At 42.4% G+C, this 17,168-nt stretch overlaps 1 protein-coding gene across 3 annotated transcripts in view; it reads right to left on the minus strand.

Annotated features, from left to right (window-relative positions):
• Positions 1-437: 437 nt before the first annotated feature.
• The window catches only part of LOC144512638 (NGFI-A-binding protein 1-like), a 30,967-nt gene continuing 14,236 nt past the window's right edge, over positions 438-17,168 (minus strand). For 2 of the 3 annotated variants that reach the window (XM_078243465.1, XM_078243466.1), the window contains 7 exons: positions 15,635-16,446; positions 14,182-14,315; positions 13,264-13,315; positions 10,663-10,782; positions 8,160-8,322; positions 4,690-4,851; positions 438-3,847 (listed from right to left, as the gene is read on the minus strand). In XM_078243465.1, coding sequence (XP_078099591.1) covers positions 3,771-3,847; positions 4,690-4,851; positions 8,160-8,322; positions 10,663-10,782; positions 13,264-13,315; positions 14,182-14,315; positions 15,635-16,446 — 1,520 coding nt within the window. In that variant the 3' untranslated portion in view covers positions 438-3,770. The remainder of the gene's footprint in view (positions 3,848-4,689; positions 4,852-8,159; positions 8,323-10,662; positions 10,783-13,263; positions 13,316-14,181; positions 14,316-15,634; positions 16,447-17,168) is intronic. The other variant, XM_078243467.1, reaches the window with a different exon arrangement.

Consider the following 17,168-nt stretch of genomic DNA (forward strand, 5'->3'; position numbering starts at 1 on the left):
GGACTTCGTCCACAGCGATCCCACTAATCGATCCCAAAACGTCCCAGTTAGAGAGGAAACGCCCTAAACATATTCTTTGTAAATCTCAACAATCATTCCCCGAAAGAACCAAGCAGGCCGGCCTTGATGCACCATCCAAATTTTCCTTAAAACTTGCCATTTTCAGCATGCACCGTTGCTCAGGGATTCCGGTTAAGGTTTCCTCGATGCGACCGGAGTTCAAAGTTAAGTCGGAACGCGAGGGACATCGGGCGGAACTTCCGGCGGTACTCAAACTATCCTGTAAAATGAACCGTCTTGGACATAGCCTTGGAAAATGCCGTGGCTTCCCTGCCTTGCTCAAAGGCCCCTTCAGAGTCTTCGTGTGCCTAAATACAGCCAGGATTCAGTTTTGTTTTTTTCGAGCAAGCCCATTGATCACAGAACGCACCACACAATAGAGTTCAAAAAAATAAAGTTTAATGTTTATGTGCTGTATAACAAATAAAATATATTAGTGTTTAAAAAAAACAGGTGCATAACTAGGTGAAGCCTAATCTATCACATTTTACAATAAACAGTGAGGAGATATGGTGATCAGTGAGACGGCAGGTCAGACATGCGCTATTCTCTGAAACATGGTACAACTGTCACGCTTTAACACGAACAATGCCAGTGTTTGAGCCAACCCGGCTGAGGGCAATTTTTGTCCCCGAACCACATTGGACTTTAGCTCCCGTGAAATTCACCAGCTAGTTGAGCTTTTAGCAAAACTACATCAACGACAAATCCATCGCTAGCACAATGTCTTGAAATACAAACACAGCGCCCTGCGGCACTAAAAGCGAGACGACACAAACGTTTCCCCAAGTTGCGGGTGAATTCCCACCCTGAAGTTCATGACGGACGTACAGTTACTGAGCACATAACGAAATAATGGATCCATAGAGTATGCAGGACTTATTACTTACATAAATATTGCATTTTTCTGCCGTTACGCTGAGTGAGACTAAACTATCTGCAGGGAGTACGGTGGGAGGTGGGGGGGGGGGGGGTGTGAAAGGAGAGTTAGACCAACTTGTCTGGAGATTATCATCATCGTGGACCAAACCAGACGTATTTACAGTACACAGTGTGGCGAACACATAAAAAAAACACAGTGGACACTTATTTTGCTATGTATCTACCTCTAAACAGCAACAACACGTCTTTGAAATATGCACTGATGGCCATCACAGGTGGATTAAAACACTGTTAAGAGCTAAGGCTAGTCAACATTATCATCATGTAAAGCGTGTTTTTTTTTTTTTTTATATACCAGACACATTCACGGGGTTGTGTTTTTTCCTCAATGACACTTAGGCTTTCTTTTTTTTTTTACTCCTTTTTGCTCTACGCACATAAACACCTTATTGACACCGAAAAATCTACAGCAAAGTTACACTCGACAAAGGAAAACCCTGGTTGAGAGATTAGGCTCGCACGATTTGTTATCACGGTACTATTTACAGGTTTTTTTGCTTTTTGCTGCCGCTGTTGAAAAACCACACACCTGCAATCCTTAATATTTGATTCTGTCTCCATGTTGTTGATGGTTTACACGTTGGGTGGAATCTGACGACCCGTGGGGCCTGCTGAAAGCTTGTTGGATCATTGCTTAAAAAAAAGGAAACAAAAAAAAATTCCTGAAATACTCCCTTGTTTGCAGATGCGTGGTGTCGCTTCAACAGCAGTGTTTTGCTAAATTACAACGTGAAATGAACCAATTAGCTCGGCCTCCGGCATGCCAGCCAGCCCAGTCATCCTACCGAGACGAATGACAGAAGTCCCTTGCTGTTACTCCACAACAGCTCCTATACATCCTCTTCTTAAATTACCTTCCATAAATATACACAAGACAAGAGCGAGGAAGGAAGGATTCATTCCACCTCTCCTGTTTTTCTCCCATTTGAATGTGTATGGCAGAAAAACAAACCTGTTAAAGGGGCTGAATCCTAACTCAAACTCCCTACAGTACTTTTACACCTTTTGAGTTATAGTACAAACGCAGACGTCCAAGTTAGATTTGGGAGAATGACGGAGGCCCAGAAGACGCGGGGCGACAATAAGCCACCAGCTAAATGCTAAATCTTTGGTTATTGCCGGTAGTTTTTTTTAAGATCTTCTTATCGTATTCTTATTACTTTCTTTGCCCATATCTGGAATCCTGCATCCAGCTTGCCTGGTTTAAATGAAACATTGCCCCACACTGGGCTGAATTGTGACAGAGTCTCCAATATGTTCATATATTCTTTTACCTCATACCATACATTAACCCTATTAAGAACTATAGGATGAGCAGTATGTGTTCTCAAGTACTTTAGCTTGGTTCTTCTTTGTATTTTAGTTGCCTTGTAAAGGCATGAAACTGGAGAGTGGGTGTCAATCGCAGCCTACAGACAACCACCGTACATCTCAAAATGAGATAACGCTTTGTATAGCTCCCGTTGTAATGATATGCTGATGATCTTGGATCTTTTTCCCCAATTAGTATTCATATAGGTTTGTGTGTGTATAGTATCATGCACTGGTGTTAGGATATTGATTCGGTGACCTTGCCTACAAGAGCTGCCCACACTGCGTTTCCATCATACTAATTAGACAAAATGTCAAGCAGCTCTGTGAGGCTTTACTTGCATTGCTTTCAAGCTGAATGCCAATGTTTAGCTAGTTATGTCTGCCATGGTCACCATCTTAGTTAGCACGCTAACAATTGGTAATTAGCCCCACTGAGACTGATGGGAATGGCATTAGTCTCGCAGGTATTTGGTCACTGACCAAAGCATTGGACAAATGCGCTTTGCCTTCATGACTGCGCTCGATCACCCGAATTTGTACAATTCATGTTGTGGATGACATGAATGGCTGTACCAAATCACCAAAGGATATATGGTTACATCATCTGAATACTTTGTATGGCAGTACTAAACTTTGTGACAATCCACTGAGTGGATGTCGAGATATTTCACTAGTTATTTTATAAACTTTGACCTGCAGGTGGCGCTAAATTAAAAGTCAGAGGATCACAAGAGTCTTTAGGATTTATCCTCTGTGGAGCATGAATGCCTGCACCAAACTTCATGGCAATCTAGCCAATGTTTCTTAAGATATTTCAGTCTGGATCAAAGTGGGTGGCATTGCCTTCTAAGGGACAAACACTGGACACTGGAAATATTTTGAAATTGAAACTTTTAGATGGAATATTGGCCGTATCTGTAGCTTCAGTTTTAAGGTCCAAGTGAGTGAAGAAAAATATTGGCTACACATGTAGTCATATAAAGTGTTACCAAGATGCTAAAGACGTGCAGCGAAAAAGGCCGACATTTCTGCTTTTATCTCATCTCTGAATCTACGTTTGAGTTACGACTCAGCCCCCGGCATCACAGCCTGTAACCTGGCTGTGCAAAGAAAGCAACAAATATAACACTCAGGGAGACATAAAAAGTACACAAACAGATCACTCTTAAATTACATGTACATCTTATGTGTACGATTAATCAACAGACAGAGACCCACAGAACACTGAGGGGCTTCTTGACATGCTCTCTAAATGCTTTGGCGAATACCGTCAAAACAGAAAGACAAAATCAAAGAAAAATAAATGCTATTCATGAGGCAACATTGGTTGTTAAGGCTCTACTGTGGCTGTGCTTGCTTAGTATCTGTTGATGGGTAATAACTGCATACTGTCAAATGTGAGTAAAATGAATTGGGGGCGTGTGGGGGTTGGTGGTAGGGTGAGGCAGGAGGCACTATGTGGAGTCTTCCGGCTCTGACTTTATGGTCTTCTTCTCTGGGTTGCTGGACACTCGCTGCGACGTCCCGTTTTCTGAAGATAAAGATAAAGGAAGGTATCGTCAGCAAAGAGCCTAATAACGCAGCACAAAGCCTCGCAGAAACTCACAACACAATTCAATTCAATTTTATTGTCATTGACACAATGTGCAGGCACATATGTAACGAAATGTACGTCATTGCTTTTACATACACAGTAGATTAAAAACAAAACACACATTTAAGGCTGTAAATTGACACCCACCAACCTGCCAAATGTTGGTAAAAATTAACTTTGCCGGGTATAACATTGTAAAGTTACGAGCCAATTATGCCGGTGACGAATGAAGCGAAGAGTCTGTTTAAATCGGCCACCAAGTCGGTGTTTACAGATTGGTCTGTTTTCTGGCAAGAAATTTGGACGGTTTGGTGTGTGTTTGAATTGGAAACGAACAGAACGGCGCAAAACAAACCAGAGGAAATGAAGTAGTAAAGTTACTTAGGTTAAAAAAAAACTGGAGATATTTTTCAAGAGTAAAGTAAATGTTTATATTTTATCTACCAACCATCAACCCAAACACATATTTTTAAAGAAACATGGATGCTTAAATGTACTCAGTGGCACCCATAATCTGTTAAAAAATTGGCTAGTGGAAAATCTGATTAGCTGGTAACTTTAAAAATGTACTAGCCATGTTGGCTGGTGATTACAAAAGTTAATTTAAATCCCTGTGTGCAAATGTTGTTAATGTACTTGTGCAAATGGCATAGTAAATGGAAATATAAACATATAAAAATGTAGTAAAAAGTAGTGTGCTGTGAAGCAAATTGAATGCCTTCAACCATCTGTAAAACCCTGAATAATAGCTCCAGCTATTTAAGTTTATCGTCACCAACCTGTGGCTGATGTTTTGGTCTCTTCTGTGTTGCTGTTGTTGTTGTGGTGGTGGTTGTTGTGGTTGTGATGGCGCTTCAGTTCATTGGCTAGCTGCTTGCCCAATGGGAGGTCGCCTTCCTGCATGTTCTGACTGACCACACGCAAGTTGATTGGTCGTTCATCTGAGAGGACAGACGTGGACAACACACACAAAAGACAGTTAGGCCTGTAACAATTATTACATATTGTCTAATTGTCAATTTTATTACATAATCGCCGTTTTATTTGTTTAACCCCAATTAATTGCTAACATTAGCTAAGGTCCTGAGGCGTACGACTGGCAATTGTTGATTTTGTTTAGATATGCGAAATTGTAATTATATAAGTGATTATTGGTTGGACTATATATTTTTATTATTATTTAAATTGTTAGTTGTTGGCACCTGACCCTAAACCCGTTCATAGCAACAGAAATGACAATGGAGGGGAGATACAGTTAGAAAAAATGTATATATAAAGAGGCGTTGTTTCCTTCATAGGCTGTGTATTTGTGTTATTACATTATCTGGGTCACATGACAGTGATATATAACTAAAATACGTATCCTGGGATTCATTTTTAAGTAATAAATAAATAACTATTATTAAATTTACAGAAAATTAATTGTACAGAAAAATTTGGAATTGCTAAAGCTCTATTAACAGTTATTCTCATTGTGCTCAGCTCACATTTCAGCTCTTCCTACAGTGTAGCTTTTTTTTTCTTCTTTTTTTTTAACAAATTCACCATCATTAGACTGAAGGGAATTAGCCCAGCTGTTCATCTAACACTGGCTTTGTTTTACAGCACATGTTCAATATTCCCAGTGGTAACAAAGTAAGTCAAGCTGCTGATCCCTTGCGTTTGTCTTTTATTCCTTTTGAGAGCAAGAAAGCAAGAAAGAAATACAGAAAAAGAGAGAAAAAGGTTTTACTATATTTCCTCTGTGCTTGGTAACGAAATACAGATATTCTTCATTTCACAGACTGTTATTAAAGTGACTATATTATACAGATGGAGACAATTACGGGATTCTAAATGATTTGAAACCAACACCGAATTGGCTCTCTCAGGTATGTAATATGTCTATTTCATTTATAAAATAACTTTACAATGCGCGATGTGGTTGTATGTCAGTAGCCGACATTAAATGACGTCCCCCTTCCATTTAGTGCAGACGTTTTATTCCTTTTAGTCCGTGTTTGTGTTGGCCTACTATTTTCTTTTCCCTTGTCCCCCTGTACTTGTGTAAAAGCGTCCTTTGGTTTCATGAAATGCGCTATATTAATCCAAGTTATTATTACATTGGTTGCTACAACAAACTCCTATTGCTTTGGCTCGTGACACAGTAACAGTGATACCTGGTTTAGCTCATGATACATCCAAAATAGGATAAGTTATCGTGGTGACTGTGAGTACTAGGGCTGCACAATTGATCACAATCTTATCGAAATCGCAATATGGACTAGTGCAATATTTGTTAAAGGAAAACAATGTGTCAACCCATTCTGAATGAAGTACTGTGGTGCTGTCGGGACGTCCTGGCCAACAAACTGTATTACAGACTAAAGAAAACCTCTTTCTTTGGTACAGATCCTTGTCAAAATCCCACTATAACCATTTGAATTTTTTTGAAATTTTAATATTTTTCAGTGAAAATGAGAATAATGATACAAAAATGATCATTCCGTCCGATATCGTGAATCATATCGCAATCGCAATATCAGTCAAAATAATCGCAATTAAGATTATTTTCCCATATCGTACTTATGACTGCATCTTATTTCTTTAGTGAAGCGGCTCTGTTCAGACAATGTGCATGAAAAGCAAAGAATATGAAAAAGAAAGAAAGAAGAAAGAAAGAAAGAAAGAAAGAAAGGAAAATGGTGAATAAGAGAGACATATATACAGGAATAGAGAGGATAAAATAAAAACTGTGGGCAAAGAAAATAAATGACAAGGACAGGGAGAAGAAAGGGACAAGAAGAGAGGAGAGAGGCAGACAAAGAGAGAAAGAGAGAGAGAGACGCCCCCCTCCAGGCAACTGGCTGGAGGTAAACAGGCGTGGGCGTGATAATTACAGGTGCATCGTGGGATTTGTGGGAACAGCTATATAATGAGCTGTCGGGAGTGGGTGAGGGAGGAAAAGGGATGAAAATAAGATGAGGCCCGGAGGAGAAGTAAGATCCTGAATAATGATGCATGCCTCTCTTCTTCTTTTGTGTTCGGAGATAAGACGTGACAGCTGCCACGGCTGGGTGTGACAAATCAGCACCTATAGGTGTTCTTTCCATCTGCGCAGCCACGTACATCCTGCTGTGGCTTCCATGACACAAAATGCTCATTAAACGGCGCACACCAAAAAAAAAAAAAAAGATGAACACACTTTTTTGTTTGTTTCCTGCAGCCACAGCTGGATGTTTTACTCCTAGGGGCAGCAGTGAGCCAATTACAACTTTCGGAAAAACAACCCAGCTCATTCTCACTCCCGTCGCATCCAAAAAGCCACGCTTGGTCAGGTGCCTTTGGCGTTTGTCATCGACGCAAAAAGTGTCCTTTAGTGTCATATTTATTTGTAGATGCGCTTGGTCGGGACTCTTCGCGTCACTTTTTAACGCTCTGGGTCGGGACTTACGTTTAATGGACATGCGGCACAAGAACGGGACAGTTAGGTTTAGGAAAAGATGGTGGGTGGGTAGTACAAAATGTACGTTTCAGTGACACGCGGGACAAGACCAGGGACATGAACCCCCGGTCTCCTGGGTGAAAGTCCTGTGTTGTCAGTCTTTCATACTGTTCTCTACCGTTGTCTCTCTTAATACTATGTTATCTGTAGCTGCTCTGCCCAGTGCGTTCCATACGGACACTAAAGTGGATACAGATGTGAGGAATCAGTAGAGAGAATGAGAAGACACTAAGCTAACCTCTTGTCCGACGTTACTTTTGCAGCAAGCATTTTGTTACCAAGTTAAATATCCAAATGTCAGTTTTAGGCTAACTATATGTCTGTAAGATAAGCTAAAGCACTTTGTTACCAAGTCAAATATCCAAATGTTAGTTTCAGGCTAACTATATGTCTGTAAGTTAAGCTAACACACGTAACGTAGGGCATAACGTTAGCTTAGTGTCTCCCCATTCTCTCTGCTAATTCCTCACGTCCGTTTCCACTTTTGTCTTTATAAAAGCTCAGTTTTTTTCGAGTCGGCAGCATATGGGTTCTTTACATTGTTGGTAGTAAATATACCACCACACAGCAGCTTTTAGACATTTTTCTGTTGTTTGCTGGCAGACGGAATCGACGAGGAGGAAACCTTCACGCAATACAAGTCAATGGAGAGCGGAGAGTTGTTTTCCCCTCCGGTGGGGGCGGGACTTAAATGCGTTCTGTCTCTATGTTCAAAATACATTTCAAATCAATCCATCTCCTGTCCACCGTCCGCTCGCGACCTACCTTGGCTGTCTCTGCTGGCGTCGGCTCCGTTGGTGTTCTGGGCATCGCTGATGTACTTTAGGGCGGAGGGGGGGATCCTCCAGTCCAGAGCCTGGAGGCGCTCCTGGACGGCGGCGTCCTGCAGGATCTCCATCTGCCTGGCCAGCAGACGCTCCAGCTGCATCTGATGGACACAAACAATCTATGATAAGAATCACAGCAGTTACAGGAACAGCCAGTGGTGGAAGAACTACTCAGATCCTTTACTTAAGTAAAAAAGTACTAATACCACACTAGGGCTGCACGGTATGAGCAAAATATTGCTATTGCGACATGATTCACAATATTGGACGGAATGATAGTTTTTGGGCAAAAAACTATTTTTTTTTGCAAAATATATTGTGGTATATATATTTAAAAAATATATTTTTGAAAAATATAACAAATTTAAAATTGGAATATTGCACTAGTCCATATTGCGATATCGATAAAATAGCGATTCATTGTGGTGCCCTATTCCTCACTGTAAAAATGTTGTAATGTTGTAAACTCTGTTACAAGTAAAAGACCTGCATTGAAAATGTTGCTTATGTAAAAGTATGTAAGCATCATCGCGAACATGTTCTCACAGTATTACCGGGCAGAGCAGCAGCTCGACCAGGATATTTTCCTAAACCTAACTGTCCCGTTTTTGTGCTGCATGTCAGTTAAACGTAGGTCCCGACCAATCGTGTCTAAATATGACGCTAAAGGAGACTTTTTGCGTCAATAACAAAAGCTAAAGGCTCCTGAGCGCCGCTTTTTCAGCCATGATCTCTCTTCTTCTTCAGAGAAATCACATCAAAATGACAAGTATAGAAGTATGAGACATATGTTCACACACGACGAAGTGAAGGAGCATATGTTTTTCCACACACCGTTGACATGAACATGTTTTTCTCTGTAATGAGTTATCATAAAGGCTCTCCTCCTCCTACACTCCGGCTCTAATTGGGAACAAGCCGCAGCGGCGGAGGCATTGGAAACCAATAAAGAACATCACTGGGTTGAAACTGGATCCTGCTGCGGCCACAAACATCTGCGGACATGGAAATGTGTCACCATGTCTGTCGCAGGGAGAAAACCCGGCAGATGGCGTACAATTGTGTCAGCATTAAGGGGGGATTTATGGTTCTGCGGAGGCTCCGCGCAGAGCTTTGGCCATAGCCTACATTAGTGGCCGGTAGTTTATACTTGTGCGGAGGTGTGTGTGTGTCGATCTCTTTAAGAGGATAGCAGAGCCGGTGTGTGTGTGTGTGCGTGGGGAGTGTGTTGAAGAGCGAGTGAAAGAGTGACGGCAATCAGCTTCGGAGCGGAGCCGACTCTAGCGTCATAGTGAGAGAAACAAAGTGTCTCCCCTGTTCTTTCTGACCATGGTGGGAAATCTTCAGTAGGAAGAGTTAACCCTCTCCTTGATTTCATGTTGTTTATGGAGAAGGAGAACCAGGAAATGAGTCGGAGGGGAAATGCAACGCTACCAAGCCACGGCCAAGCGGACCGATCACAGTTGTTGCGGCGGGTAGTTACATTTTTCGAGAGGTGCACGTCAGGCTATGGCTTAGGGGCGACCATGCATTTTAATAGGCTCGGTCAAGATGAGCTGCGCCTCGCCTGTAAAGTGGACGAGAGCAGGTGGCGGCCGCATTGGGCCGAGACAAAAAGCTGAGGTCAAGTCGGGCAGCTTCCAGACGTTTCCAGCCGCCTTCAGTCTGAACAGGAAGTCCCAGAAACACTCGCATCCTGTTAGGTCCTATCCCGATTTAATGAAATGTTATCAGACCCATATATCAGCTGGTACACAGTCTCCAGTTGTTTTGATTATGACAGAGAAGTTGTCAAAATGCTCTACACGTGATATGTTGCTGATGTTAACAAACAACAGACTGTAGATGATCCGTAATCAGAACTGATTTAGTCTCTCTGACTTCTAAACCTCACCATCAGCCACACAACATGTGTTCTGTACACATAAAGCCTTCAAATAGCAGTTAAAATCCCCCAATTCAAAAACAATAAAAAAGTTGATTTAAACGTCATCATGTCGAGTCGATTATGAACCAATCGGCTGTTGGATCAGCTGAGAGCCAGGTGTTTCCCATCATGCCCCTGGGTCTTGCCGTTCGGTAGAGAGCACCTGCGCCCCCTGCGTGTCAAACCTGCGGCCGCCTTGATCTCGTGAGGCTATATTCCCCCACGTGTGCATGACGTCAGAGCGAGTCGGGCTCAAGTCGGACACAAATCGAACCAGCATGCGTTGGAGAAGAGAAGCATTGGGGTTTAACCGTAGGAGTGGAATGTAGATCCTAGCTTAATAAACGCGCGACTGTTCTGTAAAGTACTTGTACAGACAATCAAATCTGCGAGTCGGGCAGCAAGACGCTCCACTTCTGAGACGCTCCCGGTGTGGTATGGCGCGTTGCGAAAGGCCGGAACACAACCGGAACGCAGCACAGACACGCCCAGTGGAGAATCGGAGTCTGCCTACCTGCAGATTTCGTCCGACGGTTTCTTCGCCCTTGGACTTGGCGCAGGCCAGCTGCTCCCGCAGCATCTCCTGCCTCATGTGGATGGCCTGCAGCGCCTCCTGGATGTCGAAGAAGTTCTCCTGAAGGTGTCGGAAAAGATGTTCCGATTAGTTCTTTTCCCCGTGTTAAACACTTAATAAGAGAAACAGACAGAGGGTCCTATCTTGCACCCGGCGCAAAGCCCGACGCAAGTGTCTTTGCTAGTCTAAGACCGACGCAGTTGTCAATTTCCCGTCCAGCGGCCGCGTCGTTTAAATAGCAAATGCACCTTTGCCCATCTGCGCGCCCATGGGCGTGCTGGTCTTACAATAGCACAGCAGTTCATTGTTATTTCAACAGAGCATTAGTAAAATGCTCCTAGGCTCGTGCACAGCGAGCACACACTATGCTTGTTACACACACAGGGACGCACAGCAGCTATAATAATAACGTTTCTGGAAGTTTTGGAGGGTTAAATGACATAAGGAGGACTTTTCTTTCTACAGTTACACACATAAGTTAAAAAAACAAACTGGCACTCCTGGCATTGTAGAGAACTCACGTACGGAAATATAACAGATCAGAAAGAAAAAACACAGAACATCGTTATCCGGTGGTTAGTTTTATTGTCATTTCTTCATATATTATTATAGTTTTTATAATTAATGGTAACTACGGATACTTTGTGTCTTTATGATCTTTTTCAAATCATCATTTGATATATTTTGCTTTTGCTTGGAATCTAACTTTTCCTTCATCATTGTAATCTTGATGTGCCTAGTTTGAACTCTATTATTATTATTATTATTATTATTATTAGTTGAATGAATGAATACCGATATCATAATATACCGTACATCATTTTTATCACTCTCTTTTTGTTTGAAATTTGTTTGAAAAGCTTGCACAACTACTATTTTGAAAAAGGTATTGCAGAATAAATCAACTATGACCACTAGTGTTACAAATACTACTTCTATGAATAAGGATAATGTGAGGTCAGAAATTCAATCCCCCCCCACCTTTTGGGAGCTTGTTTGTGAGCAGGTGTCGGCTCATCTCTTCGTCTTGGTTGAAAAAAAGATCCCTCCAGCCGTCACATGTTTTCAATCATGGGTTTTTACAAACTGAGAGGAACCATTCAGAGCTCAAAGAAAAACTCTCAGAGCCAAGTGTGTCAGCAGATGAGCGCTGAGAGATCGCTTTGTACTCGGCTCGAGGCGGTTGCTGCTCTGTTAGTTTCGCATTGCCAGACCCTTCCTCCTCCGCAGCGCTACGGAGGAGGAAGGGTCTGGCTAGTCCACACAGCATTCCGGGATGGAAGAAAAAAAACGTCCTCTGGTTTATTGACATTTCTTTAAATCAATCACAATTGACTTAGCGCCTGACCGAATGACGGTGCCCCTGCAAAATAGCCTCGGGGAAGGAACTTGTTTTGGTGGAGCATACGTCTGTTCAAAAGTTGTTTTAGTTTTTGCAATAGTCTATAATATCGACGACGTTTCATTTTCACGGGATTGCTCCGTTTCCGCCAGAAATTCCGCCGGATGGCTCTCATTTTCGCCCGGATGTCCGTCACAGTTACAAAATTATGATCCTCTTCTCTTTTCTGTTAATATTAAACTGCTTGCATGGTAGAAAGCCAAAATACTGCTGCCACTCTCACGAGATAATCATGGGAGCCACTGACTAACCTTGTGAAAAGCACAGAATGCCCCCCCCATCTGTGAACAGTTGTTACATGTTTCCAGGCAGCTGTTTCTTTTTTGAGTGGAGACAACTAAAAAACTCACAATTGCACGTTATCTACAACGTTGACTTTTTGTTAGCGCTGCAACTAACGATTATTTTCATTGTCGATAAATTGGTCGATTCTCGATTAATCAGTGGATTCTCGATTAATCGTTTAGTGGTTGGTTCTTTAAAATGTCAGGAAACCGTCCCCAAAAGTCTCGTTTTGTCCACAACTCAAAGATACACAGTTTACTGTCACAGAGGAGGGAAGAACCTAGAAAATATTCACATTTAAGAAGCTGCCATCAGAGAATTTTTACTTGTTTTTTCATAACCAAATTTACCGTAATGAACGTGGATGGTTCCCTACAACGCTAAAATAAAAAATATGATGATCACTACTTTGTTCAAAATGTGTGATAATCCATAAACATGTTCCTCTGATCTTAGCTATTTGTTTAAAAAAAAGAATTCATAATTCCTGCTTATTTTGACTCACAAATTATTTTTTTACCATAAATTCCAAAAATAAAGTTTAAAACTAGTAATAAGCTGCAATGTAGTTGGCTAAGACGACGTAACGCAAGAACATAATTCATAGGCTACTGTAAACCAAACACAAAGGACAGGACGGGAAGACCATATGAGGGTTAACAGTCGACAACTAAACGATTAATCGATTAATCGTTAGCTTTCCCATCTGACAGAGATGTTATTCTCTGTTTCCTGCCCAGGGACTACAGATGAAAATGAGCTTATAGCTAACTCTGGTACTGCTAAGGAGCTGTGCATGGTCCCTGTCAAATAAATAAATAAATAAAACTGCAGCGAGCCACTGCTGACCTTACCTCTGTTTTAATCCTTTTAGGGGACGGCTCGTCTCTGTCTCCGCAGCGAGACCTGCACAGAAACATCAGGAAATGCACTTTAGCACTTTATACGTAACAGCTAATGGATGGTTAATCTCAACTCAGCTCTTCTGTTCCGACACCACAGCCGGAAACATTTGTTATAAAGAAAAAATTCTACCACTTTAGAAAGTGAAAAGGATTCAAACTGTTGTGTGTTTAATGGTCTAATCATTTCAGCTGGACTTGTAGCCGTTATATTGTTGGCTAGTTTACTTTAGAATAAAACATCAGATTTTATAAACTACATTTGTTCTGTGTGCAGGAATCTTAAAGTGTAAAGTAACTAGTAACTAAAGCTGTAACAGATGAATGTAGTGGAGTAAAAAGGACAATATTTCTCTGAAATGTAGCGGAGTAGAAGTAGAAAGTGGCATGGAAAGAAAAAGACTCAAGTAAAGTACAAGTACCTCAACATTTGGTAATTAAAGCTATAGTGCGTAGTTTCTGTCGCCCCCCCATGAGGAATTCTAAGTAATGACAACAACACTGTCAGCGCGTCCACATGATACAAGCCTTCCGTGATAGCGCACGCTCCTCCTCCACACAGTTGCTAGTAGCCAAGGAGGACACAGAGGATTAAAAAAAACATGATGGACTCTTCAGGTCATTATCTTCAAAGTCGACGCCACAATCTTCTGAACATAACCATACTGAGAAATCCAGAGAGAGTTGTGTGGAGCTGATAGTCTTAATTAGCTTTGTAGCAACTCCTTTGGCAACGGCTTGAATGTAACAGACGTTCATTGATATTAAAAAAGTTACGCACTAAAGCTTTAAGTACAGTACTGGAGTAAATGTATTTGGTTCCACACAACTACCGGACATAAGCGATCAGATAGAAGCAGTGTTACTCACTTGCTGGTACGGTAGGTGTATTTGTAAGTGACTTCTCTGGAAATCTGGCGGGCGAGTCCGAACAGCTCGTCCCGACGCGTCAGCAGAGCCATGTCCCTCATGCAGAGCTGGGCCGCCGCCTCGTTCACCGTCAGCTACACATCACACACAGGTACACATTAAAGCGTAAACCTCAAGCACCCCTTGGGAGAAATTCACTCATCAAGCACGTGACTAGGCCTGTAACAATTATAACATAATTGTCAATTTTTTTTTTTTTTTTTTACATAATCGCAGGTTCTTTGTTAATTGTTCCCCTCTGGTAGGCGTTATAGGTCTATACAATCCAGCACCACCAGATTTAAAAATAGCTTCTTCCCAAATGCAATAGTTCCCCTAAACAAATGTAGTTAGACAAACCCAGTCACTCAGTCACCTCCTGCACTCTAATCGTCGCTCTTTTACTGTTTTTATTCTGTTTTATATACCCTGTAAGGATTATTTATTGTATTTATTGTATGCACCCAGTGGAGTAGCGTGGCTAATTTTCGCTGTATTGTAAAGTACAATGACAATAAAGGCTTTCAATTCAATTCAATTCAATTCAATAACCGCAACGGATTGCTAACATTAGCTACGGTCTCTAGGCGTATGACTGGTAATTGTCGATGTTGTTTAGTTATGCCAAATTGTAATTATGTTATTATAAGTGATTATTGGTCGGACTATGTCTTTTTATTATTATTTCAATTGTTAGTTGTTGGCACTTGACCCTAAACATGTTCATTGCATCAAAAATGGCAATGGGAGTGGGGGGGTGGAGAGAGAGAGAGTTAGAAAAAATGTTTTAGATAATAAAGAGGCACTGCAGGGTTTCCCCCAGGGTATTGCAAGCCTGCAAGACCTTTTTTAAACTACAGTTACAGTGGGGCGGCTCGGTTGGGAACTTAGATGTACTCATATTTTCAAATCTTCACTTAGCTTTTAGCACTGACTTAATGTGCGGCCCTATGGAATATGTTTTATAGCTTTTTCCAATTCTCAATTTCGGGATTCCGTCCATTTATTTTGTTAACCAGAAACTTTTTGGCTCTACATTAATGCTGCCATCGGTCTGGGACTGGTCCGAGCCGGGCCCTCTTCGGAAAAACTTGCCAACCGGGTCTAAACAACTTTTCTGGGGGAATCCCTGGGCGTTGTTTACTACGTGTATTTGTGTTATAACATTATCTGGGTCACATAACAGTGATATATAACCAAAAGATGTATCCCGGGATTCATTCAAAACTTTAATTTGTTTAAAAAAAGTAATAAATGAATAAATAATTTTTTTAATTTGACCCGAAAGAGACTATTATATTGTTAATCGCAATTATTTCTGAGACAACGAATTGTACGACAACATTTGAAATTGTTACAGCTCTAAGCACGTAATTTCAAGCAGCGGGGTGGCGATTATTCTTTTGTGGACAACCTCGTGCAGTGTCAGGTGTTTCCCGTCCCTCCTCTTGGAGTCAAAGCGTCCGTAGATGGCGCTGTATTTCCGGATCTCCTCTTCCCGCCGTGGCTCCTCGTCGCTCATTTCGAAGATGTGTCCGATCATCTTCGCCAGCTTCTTGTTGTTCTTCAGCTGCTCTTTGACCTCGGCTAAGTCCGTCTTGGGAAGCCCCGGCGCCATCCTGTCCACGCACTCCAGGACCGACTGGACCGCCGCGGCGTCCAGAGCCTCCAGCGCGTCTCTCGGCGAGGACGGGGAGCCGAGGTCCGACGGCGACAGGCTGTGCTCGCTGTCGTTGCTGTGGCCTGACCAGAATCGAGCCTCGCTGCCGCCCTGCAGGGGCGACCCGGCCGACACTTTGTCCCGCGCCACGTCCAGCTTCCCTGGGTCGGAGCAGGCGGCGGCGGTGGCGGCGGCGGCTTTTGGCATCTTGACGCTGGCGGTGTTGGATCGGTCCTGGGCGCCGAGCAGCGTGGGTGAGCCCTCGGGCAGCTTGTAGACGGGGATGCTGCAGACGGGCAGCGAGGTGAGCGGCTGGTTGAAGACGGCCGGGTTGGTGACCCAGTCACGCAGTGCCTTCTGCAGGCGCCGCACGTGCAGCGGCTTGCTGGCCATGCCCACGAGCGCCATGATCTCCAGGAACTCCTCCTCGCCGGCCTCGCACAGCTGCTGCACGTCGTCGCCGCCCTGCTGGATGAAGGCCTCGTAGTAGTAGAGCAGGTTGGCTCGCTGCAGGATGCGGTAGAGCTGCAGCTCACCCAGGGTTCTCGGCAACACCGCCGCCATACCTGAGAGGGAGGACGCACAAAGGGTTAATACGTGGACAGATTTGCAGAGGACGCGTGTTGTGTGACTAAGCCTGTAACAATTATTACATGATTGTCTAATTGTCCATTTTTTGGACATAATCGTAGAGCAGTAACAACTCAAAATGTTGCTGTACAAGAAATTGTCTCAGAAATAATTGCGATTAACAATATAATTGTCTCAGGTTCAGTTTTGTTGTTATGAACGTGTTCAGGGTCAAGTGCCAACAACTAACAATTGAAATAATAATAAAAATATATATAGTACGACCAGTTACCACATGTATAATTACTATTTGGCATATCTAAACACAATCAACGATTACCAGCCATACGCCTAAAGACCTTAAGTTAGAAAACATGTTTTACTTCATAGGCTGTGTATTTGTGTTACTACAATATCCGGGTCACATGACAGCGATTATATAACCAAAAGATGTATCCTGGGATTCATTCAAAACTATAATTTGTATAAAAAAGTAAAAACATAAAAAAAATATTATTTACAAATTGTACGGCAAAATTTGGAATTGTTACAGCTGTGTGATATTTGACGTTGATGGGGAAATACTTTTTCTTTTAGTTAGATCGACCCCACTCTCCTGTCTGTTTCGGCGTAAATAAACGACATTTTCTCCGCTCGCGGCCCTGTAAACTGACACGGAGGCATGCTTCTATGAAGCATGTACATGACTTATATTTGG

Source organism: Sander vitreus, chromosome 24 (assembly GCF_031162955.1).
Source record: "Sander vitreus isolate 19-12246 chromosome 24, sanVit1, whole genome shotgun sequence".
NCBI classification, from domain to species: Eukaryota; Metazoa; Chordata; class Actinopteri; order Perciformes; family Percidae; genus Sander; species Sander vitreus.